This window comes from Podarcis liolepis (assembly GCF_965112155.1).
Source record: "Podarcis liolepis genome assembly, chromosome: 4".
Classification (NCBI taxonomy): domain Eukaryota; kingdom Metazoa; phylum Chordata; class Lepidosauria; order Squamata; family Lacertidae; genus Podarcis; species Podarcis liolepis.
In genome coordinates this window covers 47,734,531-47,760,711 of record NC_139558.1, presented here as the reverse complement: position 1 = coordinate 47,760,711, position 26,181 = coordinate 47,734,531, and the positions used below count along the sequence as shown (strand labels likewise).

Genomic DNA, 26,181 nt, shown 5'->3' with positions numbered 1-26,181 from the left:
GCCTTACCTGTGATCAGTGTGGAATAATATGGGTTTTAATACTATATAAGATAAAACTAGGAGATTTTACTCAGTTATCAAAAGATCAGAATCCACAGCATAACAAATAAAAAGGGCAATGGGCTATGAACAAGATACAGGATATCAAACACAGGAGTTTCAAGGTTTCACTATGGCATTTCTGTTATATTCTTTTGTTTACATGGATATTAGGAGGCAAGCCAGTCATAAAGAGACAGTATACCTTTTCACATGCAGAGAAAGTATACTGAAAATGAAAATAGCTGCCATAAAGGAATATAAAACTGCCCTCAGGCTTCAGCCCTAAGCCACTTGCTGATCAATTAGACATTTTCAGCTGTGTTTAGGATTGAACCAAGTAAGATCCTTCAGTGACACATGGCTAACCATGAGGTAGTAAGTCATAATCTCAGGGGAACAATTTGAATTTACAATTACAAATTAAAATAAGCCAGTTAACTATATAGAATTGTAATTGAAAGAGCTTAGAGTAACTGAATAGATTGTTGGCTTAGGGGATTCCTTTGAGACTCCAAATAGATTTAGGAATTGCAGATGAGGACACCTTTTCAAATTCAAGGTTACTCCATTATAATAGTTAATGGAATAGAAATTCTTAGATTTTGTGGCCTAAATTAGACATTCAGGTAAATTACTGGGATTAAGACAGTTTGCTGGAGGAATTAAAGATCAGCTATCAAGATCAATTACCTCATATTTGTTATACACATGTGATGCTATATTTTTTGCAAGAACATTTAGTGTAACTATTTAGAAAGTTATTTCAGTGAAGGAAACATAAGGGGCCAGATTAAAGAGTCTTAATGAACTAGGTAGAAGATTGGTTGCACATATTCACTGAATGTCACATGGCAGTGGCATTAAAATACTGAATACAGTGATCCAGCTGAAGCATTGGATCTGGTCTGAGTACTGTAAAATCAAAAGAGTATTGTGTAAGTGAGTGGAGTCTTCATACCATTTTAGATTAGGTATTGCTATACCTCTTCTTTCTTGTCCCTATAAAGGGTTTATTGAGGTAGCTGAGGTCTCTTGTTTTCATGAACAAAATTTAATATAATTTTGGCTGATTATTAAATGAGAGATGGGTGTGCTTATTGGTAAGACTCGGAATATGTAAAGATGGTTAGCTTTGACCAGTTTTTGAGCTTAGTTGTTAAATGTTTTATCAAGGGAGTAAAGTTCAGATAGAGTCTTAGGTATATTCACTCCCAGGTATTTCTGGCCAGTTGTTTTGTGTCAGTTCAGTTGTAGGTTTAGCGGGGGGTGTATACACATCAACTCAGATTTGGTGAAGTTAACAGTGAACCCATATATCTTGCCACATATAGCAAGTAGGTACATAATAGCAGGTAAAGAGGCTTAGGATCAGAAAGGAATAGTGTAACATCATGTGTGAACATATTGATAAGATGGATTTTTCCAGATAATTCAAAACTTTTTAGATCCTCATCTGCTTTCAGTGCCAAAGCTAAGGGTTCTGTGGCCAGGGCAAGGTAGTGTGCTGTCCTGCTTCATGCCCCGGCCAATGGGAAAATATCTAAGAGTTTTCCCCATTCACCAAAACTTGGGCCAGTAACCCATAGCATACATCTGAGAGCTTATCAACCCAGGATGCACAAATACCAAAGGAACCTCAAATTGTAAAGAGAGACTGTCAGTTTAAACAATCAAATGCCTTGACTTCATCCAGCATCCCAAGAACAAGAGGTTCTGGAGGTGATTGACCCTTAAAAAATGTATTGAGAATCTTTCTAATAGGCTATGAATCTGACTTGGTCATGGTGGAAATGGCTGGGTAAATTTCTTTAAAAGACAGTTGGTCAGTATCCCTGTAAATTAGCATTCATATTAATCAATGAAATAGGTCTATATGATTCAGCTTGTTAAGGTTTGGGTATAACTGTGATAACCGAGGCACACCAAGATCCAGGAATTTGGCCTCTATTCTTTATGTCAAGAAACAGTTTGTTTTTCATTTTTTTAGCTCTGAAACTGACATACTGAATAAAAGACATGATGTGATAGGTGTAAAAAAATTCTGCAGTCAAGAGGACAGATCAAATGCTGGTAAGCTCTATTTCTTATTGGTTTCACAGTTTAATTTGTTAAACTACATATAACATTTTTCTGATTACTTGGAAAAAAGCCCTACTATACTTATAAATATTGATTTTTTCGGGGGGAGGCTTATAGTGCTCAAATGTATTTTACCTTCCCCAAAGAGTAACAGTGTAATTCTGTATAAGTCTTTTGAGAAGTAAGACTCACAGAATTAAATGAGTTTTACCCCAGGTAAGTGAGATTGCACCCGAAGGCACTTCTGGCTTGAAGTTGCAGTGCACTGGTGTGGAGAGCAGGTGTGGGGTGGGGGGTGGGGCAGGAAAAGGAAAGAAGAGGTGGGTTTAAAAGTCCTGCAAGTGCATCCTTTGATCCTATTAAATCTATCTGCCAGGTCTTAGATCCACTTAAAATATTTTCTAATGGAGCCTTTTCTTTGTGTATCTTTTTGATGGGGTTTTCGCTGAGCACTGAAACAACCATTTTACAAATAATTCTGAGGACCTGCCTTTGCCTATCAGGTTATGGGTTCATTATTGTTGGCCCTTTTTCTCAGTGATGTACTGGGCAGCTGAGCTCCTGAAAGATCAGTGATTAAATTATCTTATTTAAATAACTGTTAGTTCCTTGCAGCTTTTGAAAGAGGGAATATTTCATTGGTTTTACTGTTTTGTTTTGACATATATTAGATATACCGTATGTTTTGACTTACGACTTTATTTCAAAAAGGAAAAACAATATTTCCTAAAATATATATAGATTCAGAGTGAAAACATAGCCTTTCTCCCAACGTTGATGATTAAGAAAGAACTGCCCTCTCCCTTTCTGCCCTTACTGGTATAAAACAAGATGACTCAGGAAGCAGCAGTGAATCTGCCACTCAGCTTCCCTCTAGATAGAATTGCTCTGCCTGCTGTTATCTTTATGAAGGAAAGATTGTTGTCCAGGTTAAAAAAAAAGCTACTTACTTAACAAAAAAAGTTGCTCTGTCTTGAATTCGTATGTATTTGTTTTTAAGTGCATATAACAGTATAACATATTCTACTATAATGCATAGTATGTAAAATGGTTTTTTACAATATATAGTATATAACATAGATCACAATGGAGAGAACCTCTTATATTCAGGGATTTGTGTGCATTCAGTGGGATGTTAAAGAAAAAAAGCTTTAACTCTGGAAGAGTAGTCACCATCCCTGCCTCTTCTTTTGAACTAACTTTAAGTAGAGGTAGATGTCAGAGAATCTGATGAAAAAGGAAGCAGAAATTGCTACAGGAAAATAAATCAGTCAAGTGAATATAATCAGCAAATGATACAATCATTTCAATGTAAATATCAAAAATAGGCAAAAAATTCATTTAATTTAAGTTACATAATTAGTTACATAATCTATGTAAAGGTAAAGGTAAAGGACCCCTGACAGTTAAGTCCAGTCATGAACGACTCTGGGGTTGCGGTGCTCATCTTGCTTTATTGGCTGAGGGAGCCGACATTTGTCTGCAGACAGGTTTTCCGGATCATGTGGCCAGGATGACTAAGCCGCTTCTGGCGAAAGCAGAGCAACACACAGAAACTCTGTTTACCTTCCTGCCAGAGTGGTACCTATTTATCTACTTGCACTTTGAAATGCTTTCAAACTGCTAGGTTGGCAGGAGCAGGGACCGAGCAACAGGAGCTCACCCCGTTGCGGGGATTCGAACTGCCAACCTTCTGATCGGCAAGCCCAAGAGGCTCAGTGGTTTAGACCACAGCGCCACCTGCATACATAATCTATGTAGCTTACATTAAAAAGCAGACATTGGGATAGTATTTGGCAAAAATCAAACTGCAGCAGAACAGAAATAGCACTGATGTGTGGCTGCGAGCAGTTAAGGGCTAATATGTGGAGATGAAATAATCACAGGACTATTGCTTTGGGATAAAATGGGCCACAACTTTATTGATTACAGATGTAAGTCTTGGCATAGGCATTGGGTGTGTAGCCAGAATCACCCAATCTGACTGTTGGTTGATTACTGAGTAGGCATTGGGCAAACCTTAGTCTTGGATGAAGGGGGGTTGTAGTCTCTTCCTGCCCCTCCAGTGCCAGGGTATCCCATTAAAGGGATTTGGGGGGAGCTGATTATATCAGAGGCTCAGGCAGGGGCTGGGGCCTATAGCACTCCTCAAAGTGGCAATTCCTGCAGAGGTCCACTAATTTGATGCAAGTCTTAGGAATCCTCTGCTGCCCAATTGACCCTTGACATCACTTCTGGCAAGTTAATGGTTGCCCAGTGCCTATGCCAAATCTTTTCATCTGCATTCAACAAATCTGTGGCCTTATTTGATCCAAACATAAGTGTGCGGTGTCCATTATTATATGCTGTCAGGGAGGTGGGGAGCACAGAGTATCAGCATGCAATTGCTGTGAGGAATTGATCAGAACCACAAGCGAGCCACCAGAATCCCCTGTGACCATTGGAGGAGGAAATGATGTCCTTCCCAGTCATGTGAGAAACAGGCCCCTGCCCCCAATCCCTAGCGTCAGGCCACAATCACTGCTCACTGGGGGAAGAGATAAGCGCTCCTTGCAATAAATACAAATTAGAAGGGAAATCACTGCTTTCTTACACCCCAGACTATGACATTGGGTTGTACTTTTAATCAGAGTAGATCCATTGAAATCAATGACTACTAATTTCAGTGGGTCTACTCTGATTAAAAGTTAGTTGAATACAGTTACAACTGAATGTGTATATGAAATTAACTGCATGATTGTTTGAAATGGACCTCTTTGCTGATTCCTGATTCAAATTTCCCAATGCCTGTATTATGTCTAGTCATAGCATGGCTCATAGCAGCTGGGGTGATTTGCAACAGAGAATGGTGTTAAAAGGAAGGATTAATGCCCCTTCTCCCACACTGCAGCCACAATTCTAATTTCTCCCCTACCCCACAAAATCCAGGAACAGATTTACCAGGCAATGTGTGCTTCTGACCCTTTAAAAAAGCGCCTTATTCAAAATTCTCCTGCTCTTTGAGCAGCATAGTTAAAGCTGATAAAAATAGAAAGCATGAATTAGCATTTCTCTATTATCTGTCAGGTTTCATTGTATTCCTTAAGAATTTAAAATATTACGTATTGTTATGTACTGTAATTGCATTCTTACAATGTTTCTATATTATAGCAGAAGCATTTACTAGCTCTGATGCTGTAGCTGAACCTCCAGATGATGCATTGGCAACTAAGGAATCAAACTATTTACAAGAGTTCTTCAGCCCAATGGATGTACTTTTCCTGACGGGAGAAAGCAGTTCAGTCCTCAGGCTTCACTATCTTCCTTTTATTATGGGAAAACGTTATTGTGCCATAATTTTGTTCAATGAACAGGTAAATAGGTATATTTTTCATACATTGCCCTTGTGAATGACATGAGAAAAATTGGGACACTAAATCTTATTGTTATAACAGTTCATTGAAAATGCAAAAAATAAAAATAAAATAAAATGCACCAACTTCAAATCCTGGTATCCTAAAACATTCTTGCAAAGTCCTTCTATCTTCTCCAATCCTCTGTGGGTCCCTGGACTCATAGGTCAATATTAAGCAACCCTGAAGAAAGTATGGAAGATGTTCCATATCCATATCTGCATGCCAACACATACCTTTTAAAACAAGCAAACAAACCAAAGCACTTCAAAAAAGGGCATTCATTCATTCATTCATTCAGTGAAATTATTGCCTGCTTTTCACTCAAATGATATCCAGCATCTTATAGCTGATTATAACAATATAATACAGTAAAAAGAAATTGTCCTGCTGATGGGGAACTCAAGAAATATGTTGGGGAGAGCTGATGTTAAAAGCATTCCCAGTGTCTTTGATATTTCTATAGCTGTTGCTGCTATTTTTATGAAACCTCAGGTGAACTGGGAGAAATAGCACCCCCCCACCTCTCTTCCAGCTCTACAGTTCTGTGATAAGCAGGCTGTAAGAGATAAAACTGTCACTAGAACACATGTAGGCACACCACAGTCTATGAGGTGCATCTGGCTCTCCACCACTCTCTGTACAGCTCCCCCCCCCCAAAAAAAATCCACCAACTTTACCCTTTTGCTGAGCTGATCAGCCATCAGCTAGGTCAGTGTTTCCCAACCTTTTTTGGGCAAAGGCACACTTGTTTCATGAAAAAAATCTCGAGGCACACCACCATTACAGCCCCGTGACGTCAGCGCGCAGCGTCACGCCGGGAGGGACATGAATTGCTAGCAAATTACATAATCACCTCCTTGAGGGCTGGCTCATCTTCTCCGAAGGCAGAACCCCATTAATTAACAGCACAGACTCACACCATAGCCAAGACGAGGGGGGAAAACCTCAGTCATGCACAGTCATGCACATGTGGGGGCTAAATGAGGACGAAGACCGGGCAGAGAGCAGGGTTCAAATCACCCCACCTGGCCAGGACAATCCCTGGGTGCTCCCTTGGGCCACTCGCCTGACCCACCTCGCAGGGCTGTTGTTGCGAGGTTAACACGGGGAGAACCACGTGCGCCCCCGGGAGCTCCTTGGAGGAGAAAGCGGGCGATGAATGCAATGCACGAAATATATGAGAGGCGACCAGGTTTTGCAGGTGAGGGGCCCCCGCCAGCCTCCGCTTCCAACACCCAGCGCAACGACGCCGAAGTTTCCCCCCGGGCTCGGCTCGGGGAGCAGCGCTGCTCCCCCCGGCTCCCCTTCGCCCTCCCGGCTCTCTCTGCCGCCCACTGGGGACCCCCCTCACCTGCCAAGTCCGGAGCGCCGGTGGAAGTTGCATGCATGCATGCAGGGCGCCGCGTTGCCATTGCATTGCACTGCACTCCATGCAACGCCTGCACGCATGCATTGCCTTGCACGCCCGCCAAGGGGTCTCCCCGCGGTCCGATGCGTCCCCTCTGGCGCGGATGCAGCATTGCAAAAATAACCCCCCCCCGACACAGCCCTACCTGGGGGGCAGCCTCCGCCTCCGCCGCTCCGCCTCCGCGGGGATCCCCGATCTCCGCGGGGGTGCAGGCAGGCTGCGCGGGGTCTGCGCGGAAGAGCCCCTGCCCGCCCGGCCGCCGCCGCCGCACTCATTCCATGGCCGGGAGAAGAGCGCTTCAAACAAAACGCCCGGTCCGCCAGGCCACGCTGGGAAACGTAGTTCGCGCACCCCGCGCGGGCGCGGAGCCCAAGAGCGAGGGGACTCCGGATCCCGGCAGCCCCCGCGCCGGGGACGGAGGGGGAGAGGCCGGGTACAGGGATGGAGGGACGGGTGGGCGAGTGAGTGAGTGGCAGCCGCCAAGCCTTGGCCGAGAGCCAGGAAGGGCCTCCCCGGAGGAGGAGGAGGAGGGAGGCGCAGAGCGGGAGGGAGGGAGGGAACCCCAGGGGTCATCTAGTGACGGCGCCCCAATCGAAAATTTGACTTAAAAAAAAAATCTTTCGAATTTTTTAATTTTTCCCGCGGCACACCAGGCAACATCTCGCGGCACACTAGTGTGCCACGGAACAGTGGTTGGGAAAAACTGAGCTAGGTGATGGGGAAAATGACACTATCAAGCAATTTAAGATCTATCCAGACTGCTGGGGGCGGAGTTGTAAAAACCTGTGCTCCGCAACAATTCCAATATACATACAGTCACCATCGCTGTGGTGCTCTTAGCAATCTCTGCAGAATTGCTGTGTGTGAGTTTGTGTGTGTCCATGGAAGAAATGTTTTAGACTAAAACACAATTTATTTTAAAGGATTGTTTTCCATATTCAGCAGTTTTGAACCACGTGGCCATTAAAAAGTTACAGTTGCGTAAGTGTCTTAATGGGAGAGCTCAAAATTTTTCAACCTTTATTTTTAAATGCAAGACTCAGCATGCTGTGAAATAGAAAAGAGCAGTACTGTTAATTTGACCTTCATTTATAGGTGTCAAGATTGCCTACAGGTATAACCATAAATTCTGGGTGTCTGTTAAATTGTAGCTGCATTTCAAAGTTAATGAGTGGGACCAGACTGTCCTAATAAAGGCAGAAATATTGCCTTAACTTTACAAGGATTAGAGCTCTAGAATGGGATGCCACTATATATGTTGGAATAATACCGAGTTCTCTTTTTGTGACTCCAGCAAGTAAAGAATGTACGATGAGATCAGTCTAATAGGTTGATAAACCTATCCTTGAAGTCCTCTACTGAAGGACTGATGAACATTTAAAGGTCCAAATGGGTTAAGCCAATTACAGCACATCTTACATGCAAATAATGGATGCAATCAATGGGGGAAATGGCTTTCATGGCATTGATAGGGCACCCAAGTTAAATAATGACAAATACTTCTGGTCCTAATTCTTTCCTACCCAATGTTGAATTACTAGATTTATTTTATTATACCTTGTAGTATTTCCAGTTTAGTTTATGAAGAGGCTTTAAAACGAAGACTCTCAAATGTATGAAATATTCTTGTAAGTCAAGCTTCAATGTTGCTGCAATGGATTTGTGTTTGTTTATAGTCTGAGAGGCTTCTAATTTGTTCTGCATGGATTGTTGTCGAAATTGAAATGCATATGTTCTTGTGTTTCAGATTGGGGAATTTGTGTACCTGGTGGAAGGAACATGTGATTTACCATTGCCTTCAGGCTTACTTCCAATGAATAGTCCAAATGTTCTGTGCATTAGCAGCATGCTAGAAGGTAGAGTGGGGGTATAAAAATATCTCCCCCCCCCCACGTTAAACTTTTAGATACAATAAATTTCACAAGCAGTGAAATATTTTGCAATGCGGAGGCATCAGAAAACTGCCATTGGAATATATAATTGTTTCTTTTTCTGGTACCTCAAATGGTAGTCAAACATTTTTATTTGGATTACAAATTACTTCTTGCTCACACGTATTTCTTATCCTTGCATATGCCTGCTCTCTACTGGTGCAAATAACAAAGGATTATTTTCAGTGTTCTCCATACATCATTATCAGTTACAGCTTCTTTCCTGGTTGTCTCAGCATTGTATATTGGTATCATATGGTTATGACTCTGCTTATATGAGCACTATGCCAGGTGAATGTTCCTAGACTCCAAAGGATTGAAATTTGATGTATAGAGTTCTGTTCTGACCATTTATCAAAGCCACATGAAGTACCCTTAAAGGTATAAAAAAGCTTCATGCTGTAATTCTTCACAGTATTTCAGGCCTGGGAACCTGTTTAGCTTTTTTTTTATCAGGTCTCTTTATATTTAGACTTACTTCCGCTTGCAAAAATCAAATTTGCGGTTTTTGTTCAATTAGTATCCTCTAGCCTTTCTGCCATCTGGATTTATTACTGGTTGATGATGACCTGGCAACCCAAACAGGCAATAGTTAAAGGAGAAGAAAAGGTTACTTATCTGTAATTGTAATTCTTGAAGATAATAGCTTGTATAGCCTTCCTTCACTTTGCATGGATCCAAACAGCAAATTACCTTGGAAGAGCTACAGTTACTGCACAAGTGACCTTTCTTTCATGGCCTGTGATTCAGACATACTCCTGCATGTCCATTTAATGAGGGCCAAACAGCCCTGTCAGCAAGGGATTGATGCTTGCGGAGACAGTGTGCCCCTAGGCTTCTCCAAAATGGAGTATATACTGACAGTAGTATCAACAAGAAATATAGCTACATTTCTTTAGCACCACTGGGCCATAGATACACACAGCTTTGGCAATAGGGCATATAAAGTCTCTAAACCCATCTTTGTTTAATTGTACTCAGTTTTTACATACTCAAGATTTGTTCCGTGCTGTGCTTTTGAATGAAACCAGCAGCTTGAACTGTAATGCTATCAATGTCTTTTTGCCTAGTCACTTATTTTTGCTTACTGTGAAGGAATGAAAATCAAGAGTTATAAGATTAAGACTTATTTCCACCATGACAGCTAAAAGGGGAAGAAAATGTTTTAGTAGCATTGTAGTTCAACTGTTTTAGTTGATAAATTGAAAACAAGTTTGAAAACAAGTGGATTCAAGCTGGTTTTTTCCATGATTCCAGTGCATAATAGAAATGGGAATTCAGATTGCTAACTTTTTTCTGGCAGGACTTCTGTATCTTTGTAGTTGCTTGACATGAGAAATGAAGTTTATTCCTTCACTTTATTTATCAGGTGCATTTTGTTGAACCATAGGGGTTACAAGCACAGGAGCCCTGCTGAGAAATAAAGTTAGCAACACTAGTTTTTGTGTTGTGTTGTGTTGTCCTTGTCAGCTTTTTCTAACACTAGGCTTTTGGGCTCTTGCTCTGGGAAGCCATAGCAATTGGTGCTATGGTACCAAATTTAGCATCTGCCTGGTGCAGGTGTGCTGTAGAAGCAAAAATCTTAGTTGGCTGTTGCTGATGTTACCTCTTGCTCTTGTTTATTACAGGTGACAGAGAAATACAACCAGTGCTTTGCCTGAAATGTTGTGTTGGTAATACGCTTCGAGAAAAGCTGAAGATCCCTCTCGTGAATGAAGCTCGGGAAAAGGCTCTGGCTCTTGCAGCACAACAGCAGATGTCTGCTTTGGAGTATGAGCGAAGAAAGGTCACTGGGACACTTGAGAGCAGCAGCGTTCGAGTTGCAGTTGCAGCTTTAGGTCTGTCACAAGTTGAGGTAAGAACATTATTGACTGCAGATCTTATAATTGTACTTTGTTCATTACATTTTGAAGCTGACAGGGAAGCAACACTTTGACTACATACTGCACGATTGGAAAAGGCCCCCTTTGTCAAGCTGATTATCTGAGCACCAATCTTGTAATGCAGTTTTCTCCATTATGTTATAAAGCTGCCCAAACGCCCAAAGTTTGATTTTGAGAGGTAACCTCCAACCTGGGAGTAAGCATCTCAGCACATAATAGCAGGGTTGGATCAGAACTATGGTGGTTCCTGGGCTAGCAGACTCTATTCCAGCTGAAACACAATTCATATGCACGAGATAATCCAGTTTCTTTTGACATGTCTGTGCCCAGCCCCCATCCTTAATTGTTCCAACCAACCTAATTTAGTAAGAACAGTATCATCCATTTCACTTGAAAAGAAAAATTGGTGTGTGCCATGGGAAATACAGCATTCCTACAGGCAGAAGCTAAAAAGTAAACTATATTTGCACCACCAAATCCCCCAAATGGCTTTTTAAACATAGGAGATTTTGAAGAATATTTTGATAGTTCTGTAATATAATTAAGAAAGTAATTCTGCAAAAACAAGGAAATAAAAATCTAGGTGCGTACACAGAACCTTTTACACGCTTCCTCGTTGACTTGCAGTTAGCATGAAAACAGTGTTAAGACTCAACTACACTGTTCTTTTATTTACAGAAAGATGCGCTGCACAACTTTCCTAAATTTTTTACAAAATATATTGAGTACAGTGTTGAAGTGAGCATGCCTGAATATTTTGAAAGCCCTGGAAATATAGAAATACCTGTGTTGGCATCAAGCAGAATTCATCCTACACACCAGGGGAAAGGACATATTTGGTCTGCAGAAGAAAGAGGTGACAAGCATCTGATTAGTAAATTACTACTACCACTGTCAATAACAAAACTCTTGATACTAATTCTGAAATTCTTCATATATCTTACCATCCTGTTTACTGCAGATGTTCTTCACTGGGAAGGGATGCCCAGTGAGAGGAACAATATCTGTACAGTGGTACCTCAGGTTACATACACTTCAGGTTACATACGCTTCAGGTTACAGACTCGGCTAACCCAGAAAGTGTGTATCTGGAAGGCAGTAATGGGAGACACTTTGATAGTTTTCTGAATCTTCTTCAGAGGGCTGGTTTCCACCCTCTAACCCACTTGGACCTTGGGGTTCACAATCCATCTTTTGAGGTTCAGAATCCTCTATCCCCCACCCCTGTTGGAACCCTCTCCAGGTCTTCCAAGGAGGACCTCGGGGTCTGATCACCCACTCCATGACATCTCCATGGGGACTCATGGCATAATGCAACTTAAAATGATTTTATTACATGATTATAGCCTTTCCTTGGGCTTCAAGTAAATTTTTTCTAGTTGATGGTTTTCAGGCTCTTCAAAAAGAATTTGTGCCTGAAAAAAATAATTTACGGTTGGAAATTTAAGGACTGGAGGTTTGTAAGTAAAAGCTTGTGCCAGTGAAGCAAACAGAGCATGTGGGACAAACAGCTTTGATTATACAGGATATGTAGTGGAATAATCATACAAAAAAGGCCAGTGACTGATTTTGGTATCCAAACCTTTTAATTATCAACATGTTTACTGGAAATCTTACCAATGTTGTTGTTGGTATCCATCTGTTAGGAAATATTTTGAATAAGCTAACATAAAAATAAAATGTATCAGAATTGCTTACCAGTATTTCAACAAGATGCTATCACACTTGCTGAATCTCAAAAGAGCCCTTGATTCATTTTGACATCAACATGATTTTCTTCATGTACCTGAGGGAAATATTGTTACATATTTGTCTGCATATTTCACATTGTCAGTCTGTGCCATCTTTGTGTCTTAGGGGTCAAATTAAAGATCATTGAACCATAGCTGTGACAATGAAAGCAGGTAATTTCAAGTTTGCCTGGTTGCTTAAATATTCAGGATACCTAATTTGGAATTCACTGGATTTTGTTGCGTAAGTGCTCCATTGTAGTACCTAGAAGTTTGAAAGCACACCAGTGCAAGTAGATAAATAGGGACTGCTGTGGCGGGAAGGTAAACAGTGTTTCTGTGCGCTCTGGTTTCCTTCATGGTGTTCCATTGCACCAGAAGCAGCTTAGTCATGTTAGCCACATGACCCGGAAAGCTGTCTGTGGACAAACGCCAGCTCCCTCAGCCTGAAAGCGAGATGAGAGCCGCAACCCCATAGTCACCTTTGACTGGACTTAACTGTCCAGGAGTCCTTTACCTTCTTTTTTTAACCTTTATGAAGAGAATACAATATTGGTTTATCTTTAACGTGTTAAAATACTTGTTTCTTTTCTTTTAAAAGTAACTCTTACCAATTTTCTCACACATTTGTATTCATACATTAATTAAATAGTTTGTAGCTTGGATCGGTGCTATTGCTGTTTAGGCTTCATAGAGTTTGAGTTGTGTGCATATTAAGTAAAAGACTGCCAGCTGGATGTGATATACCAAGCTATCTTCAATTACTTATATGTAATGCTTCAGAAAACAAATATTAGCCTATATAGTCCAAATTAAAATTCCATCTTACAAGACTGAGCTGGATCTTTTTAGCAAAGAAGCGAAACGCCCTTTTTTATAATAAGCACAAAAATGAAGAATTGGCCATTATGTTAACCACAACTGCATGTTGATGAGATATAGTAAGGGGAATAGAGTTCTAATTCCTGAAGCTTTGAACAACTATTATGGTTGGCATTAAAAATAATAATAATCTGCACCTTGTTCCCATGACTCTAAAATGCAGACATCTTATGGTACCTTCGTACCATGTGAAGAGTTTTATCTGCTGATGTATACATGTCAAACTGCTATTAAAGGTACAGATGCAGACCAGACCATCTTTCAGGTCAAAAGGCAACAGTGACAGCTAGACTTTGGAGTTATAAATATACGTGAATAATTCTATAACTTACAATTCCAATGACTGATTAAATAGTTTGCTTTGTACTTGATGCTTGCAAGTGCTATTGAACTGTTAAGGCACTAATCATTTTAATATGCTTAATTTTTTTAATTTTGTGCCTGAATAATTCAAATGAAATTTTTAATAATTACATTCTGTCTTTGGGTGTGCTGTGCTTTCATGCTTAATCAATAGCTGTTCAATACTCTGAAACTAAAATAAGGGTGGATATTAGCTATTGGCTAATTCTATCTTCTTTTTAATTCTGTCTCTCCATGGCTTTTCATCTCTAATGGCCCATTCATTAGAAAGCAAGGGCAGACGCAGGGCAGCACTAAAAGAAGCACATCTCTGTTTTCAGTAAAGTTAACTCTCTATTCAAAGAAATGAGCATACATTCAGCCTAGTGGTCTCAGCAACACTTCCCAGCAGGTTTTGCCCCTATGGAGCAGTTGACAGGACTGAAGGTCCCTGCCTTCCACACTTCTCTAAGGCTCCTCCTCTCCCGGCCATTTCCCAAGCAGTCTCAAATTGCAGTCTTCACACTTCTGACCTCTGTTCTGCTTTTCACATTACTATGCAGGTTCTTGGGGACCAGGGAGGAGGGGAGGGGAGCCTGTTGCATCGGGAGAGGGAGACTCCCTGGATTCTTCAGCAGCGTCTGAACTCTTCTCCGCCTGAACTCTCCTTGGTGTCCCACCACCAATCTCCTGGTCCTGAGCCTTCCTCCTCTGGGGTTTCCCTTGGGGGTTCCCTGACTGGTGCCCCCCACATTCATCTTTGTCCAGCCAGTCCTTGACATGGGCTACACCGTTGATTGTCACATCACTAAAGTTTGTAGAAAATAAAGCAGACCACACAGCCAAACATCCTCCACTAATCCTTACAAATAAGATAGAATGTCATGTCACATCACATTACTTAGCCTAGCAAATCATTTACAATATGTTGACTTCTATGGTTGCTAGAACTAACATTTATTTCCACTACTCAATTCAGAAGACATAAATATTTACATATTTAATAACACTATCTAAAAAGCATAATTTTCTGAAAACTTCTCCATATGTCTATGCTAAAGATATGCCTTCATATTATACTCAAGAACAGGTTATCGTTTTCACTATATGCCTTATGAATTCTGCCTCGGTTCAGTGTCTGGTGTAATCAGAGCAATCTTTTATTTCACAGAAATTTCCTGGAGCTTTAAACCTGCTCCCCAGCACAATGTTATCAGTGATCCTCTTTGTCTTCTGGTTGTGTTCTGTGGGTGGCCTATTTTGTTTTACATACATACTAAGATATGACTTTTTGAGATGCCTACCAGTGTTATGGATGTCTAGTTATGTGCCAGAACTGGTGTCTTTAGAAGCAGATATACATCTCAGTATTGCATCAAAAGACATGTACAACCAGTTCAGTAGGATAAATAGGCATTGTGAACCATATGCAGAAGGAGATGTGCATTCAGATGGGTATCAACAATGGAAGTACACATAGAAGGCCACTTGCATGTGCAAATCTTCCTTACCAGATTGGGACAGGCATCTTTACAAAAATATTACTGCTACTTCTCCTTGTGCACAGTGGGTGCAGGATGGGCCACAAATTGCTTGCAATGAGGGCATGCAGTTCTTGTGTTAATTAAATTTTACCTCTTGACTGCTGTTCTGTTAAGTATAATTTTGGCAGTTGTAATATACCAGGAGAAAACACAAGTGGAGCCAATCCTTGGGTTTGTAACAAAGCAACAAACATCAACTCGAATTCAATGAATAACATCTTCAACTTCTTAGTTCTGCTAGAAATTAAGCTTATACAATATCCAGCTACCGGTGTGTAAGTCCCTCTAGATCTAGAATGATCTTTGTGTGATTTGTGAATACCTCCCCTGCAATTGAGCCAGATATTCACAAAATTATCTGCTTTGACATCCTAATTTGGTGTGGCAGTCTTTTGGACAGCGCTTTCTGCAGTATGTTTAAAAACTAACCCTACAAGGTGGACCAACTTGCTGTCTTCCAGTGCTTCTTCAAAAGATTTGAAAGTAGTGAACCAATCCAGGATAAGACCTTTGCTATTTATTTTGAGGATGAATGTTTATACTATGCAGGAAGTCATGCTTAACAAACTGATAGGAAATATGTGTTTAATTGTACTTGGGTATCAAAACCAGAATACAAGCATACCATGAAAAGCAGCCTTTAGCTTGGCCCAAGATGTTTTCTGGTGTGCAGTAAATTCTGCAAAATGCAAATCCCAGGAGAAAGAATAGCACATAGGAAAATTAGACCTATACTGATAATAAAGGCATGTTATCTAAAATGTATTGCTAATATTTTTGTGTAAAAGAATTGTGAGTTTTGTCTTGTGGTACTGAATATACTTAAACTATATACCAAAAAATTGAAAAATGATCTAATGTGGATATTTTCTGTGTTCCCATGTACTGCGTGAATGGTACGAGATAGTTACAATCTAATTTGGGGGAAAAATATTTATGAGCCAGGAATAAGTGAGCGAGTTTTATTACTAGTATAACTGACAAACGTGGGACATTTTTGTGGAAGATAGCTGATGGGGATAATAACTTGGTGACAAAACAGAAAAGAGGTAATAATTCATAAATTAGCAGGTCATTAATCTTGTCTTTATGAGAGAACAAGCTAATTTATTTCAGAGAGGTTTGAAGCTGAGGTGCTATAATCTGTTTGATAGCCTGCTAATGTTGGAGGCACATAATACAATGCTGTGCTATTCCTGTTGTGAACTTGAGGGTTTTTTTTTAAGCAATAACAAAGAGTTCAAGGAAAGTATTGACATGGCAATGGTAGCATCAATTAGTTTCCAGTTGGTAAAGGCTTGAATTGCTACTGAACACCATTTTATAACAGGAAAATCAAATTGCCAATGAATATACTATTTGTTCATTACAGTTATTTATAGCCTGCTATTCAGGATGCAAATCCTTCCAAGGCAACTGACAGCATCAACTTTTTTAAAAAAGCAATAAACAATATAAAGCCATCAGGTTCCTTCCCACTTGACAGTGTTGGAATGGCCTTGTGTGGGGAGAGCAGAGTCCAGCTGGGACAGACAAGAGAAGGCTCTTGATGACTTCTTTGCCTGCCCGCTTACCTCTCCTGGAATCCTTCTTACAGGGCAGTTGGTGGTAGATGGTTGTGGTGGGAAGAGGTTAATCCAGCAAGAGTTGGGTTGGCGGTCTCTTTTGCCTGCTTCCCTTGCTCTCCTGAGCTTTTCCCCACAGGGCAGCATGTAGTAACTGGGGCTGGGGTGGAGAAGTCCAGTTGGAAGTGGCTCTGCCATAGCTTCAGGAGCTGAGGATATTTAGATGAGATTGATAATGATGATATGGATCTCCCACTTTTTAAAAAAAACAGCTGCAGAGGAAGCCCAATCATACCGGGGCTGTGATGCAGAGGAGGTGTTACCCCCCCCCCCTTTTGCAGGGCACAAAACCACTTCTTGCTTCATGGGAGAAAATAAAAAGGAACTTGTATAGCACCTGAGTGTGTTATTCTCAGAGTAAATCCTAAAGCCTGAAAGGTGCATTGGCTACTCCTTTTTGCTTCCTGCAGCTTAATGAATTCATGGTCCACAAGCAGACCTCTCCTCTTATTCCTTGACTACTAAGCTTCCTCAGGAGTCTTTGGTGAGCTGCTTTGCCAGAAGCTTTTTGAAGTATACTATGACAACCGGATGTGGGTGGTGCTGTAGGTTAAACCACTGAGCCTAGGACTTGCCGATCTGAAGGTCGGTGGTTTGAATTCCTGCAATGGGGTGAGCTCCCGTTGCTCGGTCCCTGCTCCTGCCAACATAGCAGTTTGAAAGCACGTCAAAGCACAAGTAGATAAATAGGTACCGCTCCAGCGGGAAGGTAAACGGCATTTCCGTGCGCTGCTCTGGTTCGCCAGAAGCGGCTTAGTCATGCTGGCCACATGACCCGGAAGCTGTACGCCGGCTCCCTTGGCCAATAAAGCGAGATGAGCACGCAATCCCAGAGTCGTCTGCTACTGGACCTAATGGTCAGGGGTCCCTTTACCTTTACGGCAACCAGATATGCACAGCTACAAATCCTTACACCTTTTCCAATTTTCTCTCAAATTTTCCATGTAAGAATTATTCTCTAAGATGATTTTTGTTCTCTAAAAGGATATATATATATATACAGTATTCAAAGGTGCTGCCTCCCTGTCCTGACAACTCATTTGCAGCAAATTTAAAGATACTGTTGCAGGTGGTGTGTTAAGCCAGTATTTTTGGTACGTGAGGCTCTTAAATTAGTACTTGAATTTTTCTTTTGTCGCTGTTCAGTGATAGTACATTGTCTTGCATTATGTATGTTAGGATCACATTTTAATGGTCTTAACTGTGTTCAGATGATTATTTCTAAATAGAAGGAATAAAGCCCATGGTATAAACCCCAATCTATAGTTGGTAGGTTGATAGCTGCATAAATATAAAGAGCAGGGACAGGGAGGCTATTAGCAGAAGCCAATTAATTTTTGTTCTAATTCCTAATTGCAGTTGAGGTGCTTTTTATGTGATAGTTGTGAAATTAACTAACTCAGGTTGCCCTCAAATTCTGGTCCATTTTCCATATAGATGCAAGTGTCTAATCATATTAATAAAGTTACATTGACAATTTTAGGCTTTAGGCATCACCAGTACATCTATCTATCTATCTATCTAGCTAGCTAGCTAGCTAGCTATCATTTGTCTGTCTGTCTGTCTGTCTGTCTGTCTGTCTATCTATCTATCTATCTATCTATCTATCGTACTTATATTAAAACTACTTATCCCTCTTCCCTCCTGGCAGAAGATGCTGCAGTTGAGCTTTCTACAATATTTAAACTAACAATGTTTATTTTCTCCCCACAGAAGTTGCAGAAGTTGAGCTTCCTATAAAATTTTCCCCTAAGTATCCTGGCCGATATCCTTGTAAGATTCTTCTTCAGTCGAAGTATGATGTCCGACTCTTTCATATAGAATGTGTGGTGAATACAAATACTGCCGAGGCTGAGCTAGAGTTTGTCACTCCAGCATATCAAGCAGTGACTCAAGACATTCCAATAGTATGTCCATTTAGCTTCATCCAAGATTTAAATAAGGCTGGTCGCTACTGGGTTAAAACTGCTGACTGAGCAAACACATAAATATGTGTATATAGAGGTGGAAAGCAGGGATGAGAGTTCTTCCTGCATTAAGTTAATCTTTACACAGATTACCTTCTATATCTCTTGGCCACAAATGTATTATTCTACTAAAAATGGTAGAAAAAGACATAGGCTTATCTTAAAATAAGTTAGCTCAAGGAAGTTATAGAAGGGAAGTTTTCCATCCCTTTCTCTCCCCTTCCCTGCCACCTGTGCACTCTTCAAGCCTCTCTGGAAAGTTGGGATGAGTCCTCCTGAGAAATGGGGAGAGTTGAGCTGCTGATAGAGAATGCCTCCAAACTGGGCAAACCTCTGATTGATTTGGGGTCATTTATGTTGAGAACCAAAAGGGATGTGGGTGGAGCTGTGGGTTAAACCACAGAGCCTAGGACTTGCCGATCAGAAGGTCGGCGGTTTGAATCCCTGCGATGGGGTGAGCTCCCGTTGCTCGGTCCCTGCTCCTGCCAAACTAGCAGTTCGAAAGCATGTCAAAGTCAAAATAGATAAATAGGTAGCGCTCCGGCGGGAAGGTAAATGGTGTTTCTGTGCGCTGCTCTGGTTTGCCATAAGCGGCTTAGTCATGCTGGCCACATGACCCGGAAGCTGTACGCCGGCCCCCTCGGCCAGTAAAGCGAGATGAGCGCCGCAATCCCAGAGTCGGTCACGACTGGACCTAATGGACTGGACATAACTTTATGTTGAGAGCCACCCTAAGATCTTCAGTGAAGGGTGGTATATAAATTTAATAAAATAGATAAATATATTTATCCTTCCTCCAGCAGCCTCCAATATCCCACATTGTTTAAGAGGGTTCCTTTAACTCCCACTCTCAAGAGGCTTGAAGAAGACACTGGTGGCTACAGCGGGGAGAAGGAGGGGAAAGCTTTCTTCTGAGAACTCCCACCAGTTAACATTTCTTAGGAGACAGTACTAGATAACTGTATAGATCATGCGCCTTTATTCAAAACCTATATTTCCCACAAGGACTTCTGCTTCACCCCTTCATCCTTAATCACTGATATTCATTGTACCTTTAGATATTTCATTTGGATCCCCTTCTGTTTCAGACTAACATGAGTCAACAAGATTGGAAACTTAAAGCTCATTTAAAAGGATGCTGTTTTTATGGTCCCCCACTTATATACGTTGCCCCAGGTGAAACAACTCCATACACCCTCATGTTTAAGCCAACTTCCGAATGTGTAATTACGGTAGGAGAACAAAACACATTTTTTCCTTCTTGTTTGATTAGCTTTTCTACATTTAATGAGAACTGCTTTAGCTGTGGAATTTATAAGTTCTTATAATGCAAGGGTATCTATAAGCATAATACTAACAGCATAGAAATGACATTGTAAATGTGGTGACTTCAAAACATTCCAAGGTAATGTGAGAATGTGCCCATAAGCAAAAATGAACTAAGCATGTAAAGAGCTGAAGACTTTAAATAATGCCCTCTATAGTTATATCTATGTGTGATTATTATTGCTACTGTAAGCGTCCTGAGCATGATCTGTGCATGGAGTGACTGTGCCTGGCAGTGTGTGGCCTAGAAATCAATGGGTATGGTGGAGTCATGTCTCCCCATTGTTCTCTCTTAATATCTTGAAGGAAGGAGGGGTGGAGGCCTTTAAAAGGCCACACACATAAGAGTTGGGGCCATTTTGCCCCATGAGCTTCCCACTCACCCACCTGTCCGTGTTAGTACCTCACTAGACTGCTTGGGTCACTGACTGATGGGGCTAGAAAGTAATGTTTTCTTCCCAACCTCAGTTGGCCCTTGCATGTGTTTCTTCCCCACCTTTCCCTCATTGAACTAAGGTGTTGTGTTAGTCATAGGAGAACATTTGTTACTACTTGGGAGCAAAAATGGCATTGGGCAGGATCGGCATAGTAAAAGAGGCCTTCATAAGGGTTTTGAGGGAAGGATTGGCTAAGGCACAGCCTAAGCTCAGGTTAGAGCCTCTGACTGGCTGGATTCAGCCTAGTCATCCAGTGAAACCCTGGATGCTTGACTTGCCATGACAGGGTTTGACACATAATGTACATAGCCATGGAGGGTGTTTGGGTATTTCCCAATCCTGACAGAATGGCATTCCATCAGAAGGGTCTGAGTGGAATGAGGAACTGACTCTTGCCCTCCTGCCATGCCAACCCCACTTCCTGCTGTAATCAGTAAAGATTTGGCCTGATCTCACCCAACACCCGTATCTTGTCAAGGTTATTTCACCACTTTTACAGGGCCACAGATTGCATCTGGCCGGGCAACTTGACACCCACAATGCATCTCACTGATACTTGTAGATGATAGCTGCCTAGCTATTCATAACTTTTCTAATTTATGCCAGACCAATGAAGTGTTTTGTTAAGAAATAATTTGGCCTCCGTGTGGCTGATTTATTTAGAATAAGCAGCCAGGTTATTACGTTGTATGATAGTGTATGGTTTGTCTTGTGCAGTGGCGGTAATTGCCAAATGGATATATAGATTGTGAAGAGTGTACATTTAGCTCAGATGCCCTACTGCTTCTGTATTTGTATGCTTACTTTTTACATTTTAATGTTGTTCTTTCTGCAAGTCACTCTGGGGGGTGTACATGATATGTTCATTTGCTTATTTAATGAATTTCTAGACCACTAGGGCTATGGCCTGAGAAAGTAGTGTACGCAGTAGAGATGATACACAAAAAGGTAGACACATCATGTGGTATAAATCATCATGAAGAAGCACCTAAATTTTGTAAGTGTGACGTAATACCCTCCCCCATATATAAAACAAAATTGCTCCAAATCATATAGCTGAAAACACATTGAGGAAAGAGATTAAGGAAATATATAGTTTGAAATAGATGTTTAAGGCTCGCTTGAATTCCTGCACTGAAGGAACTAAGCATAAGTCATTCAGTAATAATTAAATGATGGGGCCACCACCAAGTAACCCCTGTGCTTAACAAAGGAACAGATTTTACCGGTAGGCACACGAGCAGGGCCCCCAAAGCTGGATGTATTGAACAGACTGGTCCTTTAGATAACTTGTACCCAAGGTGTTAAGAGTTTTAATGGTCAGCACTAGCATTTTGAATTGGGCCTGAAATGGCACTTGTAGCAAATTGAAATGGTGCAACATTGGTATCACATGGTCTGACTTTACAACTTGCATCAAACATCCATGCAACTGTATCCTGCCCTCATTGAAGTTTCTGAATAGTATTCAAGGCAGCTATGTGTAATTCTTCATCCCACTAGGACATTCAGGTCTCATTTTGAATGGACACTGAAGTTTTGCAGAAATATTTGCACCCCCCTGAATGTTCATTTCTTTCACTATCATAGGGGAAACTCATTTTGCAAAATGAAGCAGATGGCACAAATCATGTCTTTGTCCTGAAGGGGATTGCAACAAAACCTTTGGCGCTGGATTATCTTGCGATAGAGTGCCGAGTTAGAGAGATTACTCAGAAGCTCATAATGGTACCCAATTTTAGCAATGAGGAATTGCACTACAAGGTAAAATTGTGCAGGTTTGAATACAGGTTTGAGTGAAAGTAACAGCAGTTCTCTGCCTCATGCATGTATTGTTATGATTTACTGGAGCATTTGTTATCCCACTCATCATTATGAAGTCTATCTGAGTGGCAGATGATACTAGAGTCATCTTGTCCTCCCTTCATCTGAAAATGTCATATTCATATTGGAAAGATTTGCCACTGCAAAATTACTAAAAATGAGTGATGTTTTAATTGTTCTTGATGGCTTCCCCCTGCCCAGTGTGTTTTGTTTTGTTTTGTTTTGTTTTGTTTGGAGTTCAGATCCTGCTCTTTTGCCACATGGTCTGGTCCTCCATTCTCCATAGTAGCAGGTTATTTGTTTGTTTGTTTGTTTAATTAATTAATTAATATACCACTGTATGCCCAGAGGTCTCAAGGCAGTTCATCCACATTTTAAAAGGGCATAGGATGTCAATCAAATCAGCCAAAGGCCTGGTTGAAAAGGAACGTTTTTGCCTGGCTCCTAAAGGTGTATAATGAAGGCACCAGGCAAGCTTCCCTGGGGAGAACATTCCACAGATAGGGAGCCACTGCAGAGAAGGCCTGTTCTTGTGTTGCCACCCTCCACACTTCTCAAGGAGGAGGCAGACATAGAAAGGCCTCGGAAGATGATCCCGGGATCCAGGTATGTTATATATTTTGTGGTTTTGTATTCTGATTTTGTTCTGTGAACCATGCTAAACAGTATGGGGGATGAAATCATACCTCGGGGAACCCTGCATTGAAGCCTCCATGGGGCTAAAGAGCACTCCCCAAGCATCACCCTTTGGAAATGACTATCCAAGTAGGACGAGAACCACCACAATGTGGTGCCACTCAGCCCTAAATTGGGGCAGCCACTCCAGAAGGATACCATGGTGGATTGTATTGAAAACTGCAGTGAGGTCAAGGAGAATTAACAGGGACACATTTTCCTCTCTCTCTCCCAACACAGGTCATCACACAGGGTGACCAAAACCAGGCCTAAACCCTGATTCAAATGGATCTAGAAAATCAGTTTAATCCAAGAGTGCCTCTTCCAACAAAATACTTTAAATAATTTCCCCTTCACTCCTGTTTTCTTCTTTTCAAAATGTTCCTCAACACAGAAGTTTCATTTTTATATTTTTATTAGGTATATAATATGTGATGACATCTGTTGAAATATAACATGTGCTCCTTATCCAGATTCATCAAATTTGGCATGCTAGAAATGCAAATAGAGCACACAATGAAAATTTCCCCTTTTATTTTGACATTTTAAAACTTTGTGGTAATAGCATGTTAGATGCACACTTTGTATAGCTAGCAAGCTGTAACAATTTATAGCCGTCTTAATATTTTGGATTTTATATTGGCATTCGTGCTCTTTTTTTATGAGATATTTGAAGCCATTAATTTAATACTACTGCCATTTCATTAAAAAGTTAATTATGCCATGCATATGTTCCTCAGGTTACAAACAAACTACAGTGCACCTGATCTGTATGGAATAAGATGATGTAATTCTCATATGGTACAACAAACTCTTTGCAGGGTGGCTATTTCCAGCAGTAGTTTATAAAATTAAATTCTGTGGATTATATACTTTTAAACCTTTACATAGTTTGGCGATATAAAGTATGATATTCAGGGAAAATAGAGATGATTGAAGATTTGAAGTATTCATTGTAATGAAAAATAGATATGAAAAACATTTGTTAAATGAAGGTAAAAAATGATTGGACCTCTGGTTCACAGGTTTGCAACTCACATATATGTACACACTTGCAGTGAAAATAATTAATTAGTGGATAGCCAGCAACAATGGAAAGCTTCAGTGAGATTCTGTTGTGACAACAGTTTAGCCTGGAGGACTAACCACTTGTATGTTGAACCCTTGATCTTCATGGCTTATTAAATCTAGCAGGGAAGAAATATCCAGCTGGGTCCAGAAAGTTGTAAATGCCCACTTGAAGTGGTTGCAGATTATTTAAAAGAAGTGACAAATTGACTGCTCCTGCAGAAATGTAACCTTGACTCAGAAGATGTTAATAACAATAGGCTGGCAACTAGCTTTCCCTTCTTGGGCAAGGTGCTCAAGAGAATGGTGGTTATTCAGCTCCAGACATTCTTGGGTACTGATTTTCTAGATCTGTTCTGGTTAGGTTTTAACTTTGCTTTGGGACTGAAATTGCTTCGGTCACCCTCTTCAGTGACCAAGAGAGAAGCCCTCTTGATTCTCCTGGATCCTCTCAGTGCCTTTTGATCTCATTGACCATGGCAGCCTTCTGGATAGGTTCTCTGAGTTGGCATGGGGGGGCACTTGTTTGGTTCTGCTCTTGTTTGGCTGGCCTATTTCAGAATGAGATTTTGAGGGACCAGCACTTGATCCCTAGGTAAGTGGGCTTTGGAAGTCCCACAGGATTCTGTTCTCTCCCTCATGCTGATAATCTGCCCCCTTTGAAATTATTTAACAAATAAAGCAAAAACTACTGGAATGGAATGAAAGAAAATTGTCCCTACCTCGCACCCTTGCTTTTTCCATATACCATTATCATTCTGTTGTTATTCTTTCATTTTCTTACCTGTACTTCACCATAAAGCGAACTTTTAAAGATCTGGCACATCTGTTTCCCTACTTCTTCCTGTTCTCATCACTCTTTTATTTCTGTGGTAAATTAATAAAAACAACTGATATATACATTTCATCCTGTCTGGAAACCATGCCTTTTGGCCTGTTGACATTTGAGATGCTGGCATAGTCCTCAACTAAGGTCCCCAATCTTCTCTACAGAACTCTGAAGAACTCACCAGAGATCAAAGCATCCTCATGCAAGGTTAAAATATGTGCTTCACCCCCTTAAAATATATTTCATGCACTCTCATTCCCAGATCTCCAGCAGGTTAATATGAACAGTATCTGTGCTATGCATTCACATATTCACCAAGCATTTTCTACTGATGTTGTTATATTGCTTGCTCTTTTTCGTTGTTTTCTTTTGTTGTGTTGTCTTAATGTACAGTTTTGTGATAATTATATTGTGCTTTCTTTGACACAAGCTGCTCTAAGTGCTCGGAGAAGGATAAAATTAATTATTATTATTATTATTATTATTATTATTATTATTATTATTATTATTATTATTTTAAAAAAATGCATTTATATCCCACCTTTCATTCAAGAAGCTCAGCGTGGTGTAATGATTCCACCACCCTTCCAATGTATCCTCACAGTAACCCTGAGAGAGGTTAGGCTGAGAAGACACCACACTGGCTCTTGTACAAATTATAATATTAGACCCTTGTGGTATAGTGCCAGGGTTAAATGGCTTCCACACAACTTTGTATGTATGTGAAGGAGTCTTTAAGAGCCTGCCTCAGCACTTTTGCTAGACAGAATGTGTGCCCTCTGAAATTAAGTTTGTGTGTGATGCCAGAGCCATTAAAAACAGGTTGTGAAATAGAATCCTTATTCTGTTATTACTTATTTATGTAGAATATATATATAGATCACTTATTCAGATTTTCTTGATTAAGAGTTTTTTTGCTTCCCTTGCTAACTCCTGCATAAAATGCAATTCCACTGTAATGCATTTTTACATGTTATTTTCATTAAGATACACACTTTTATGCACATCCTAGTACATGCATTTTTGTGCATATTACTTGGTTAGAGAAGAGCACTGCAAAATTCAGACAAGTGTGAATTTTGAAGGATGGTTCTGCTTCAGTTCTTCTGTTGCTTCAGAAAGCACAAAGTAGGTAGTTTCCCCTATACATGTGAACCAAATAAAACTTCTCTTCCATCTCTATTCCCTGCTGGA

The 26,181-nt window shown here is 40.7% G+C and overlaps 1 protein-coding gene across 2 annotated transcripts in view; it reads left to right on the top strand.

Moving 5' to 3' along the window:
• CFAP47 (cilia and flagella associated protein 47) overlaps positions 1-26,181 on the top strand; it is a 178,705-nt gene that overhangs the window by 74,345 nt on the left and 78,179 nt on the right. For both annotated transcript variants that reach the window (XM_083498341.1, XM_083498342.1), the window contains 8 exons: positions 2,030-2,112; positions 5,272-5,474; positions 8,672-8,780; positions 10,484-10,710; positions 11,417-11,594; positions 18,575-18,768; positions 19,917-20,060; positions 22,182-22,355. In XM_083498341.1, the coding sequence (XP_083354467.1) occupies positions 2,030-2,112; positions 5,272-5,474; positions 8,672-8,780; positions 10,484-10,710; positions 11,417-11,594; positions 18,575-18,768; positions 19,917-20,060; positions 22,182-22,355 (1,312 nt within the window). The remainder of the gene's footprint in view (positions 1-2,029; positions 2,113-5,271; positions 5,475-8,671; positions 8,781-10,483; positions 10,711-11,416; positions 11,595-18,574; positions 18,769-19,916; positions 20,061-22,181; positions 22,356-26,181) is intronic.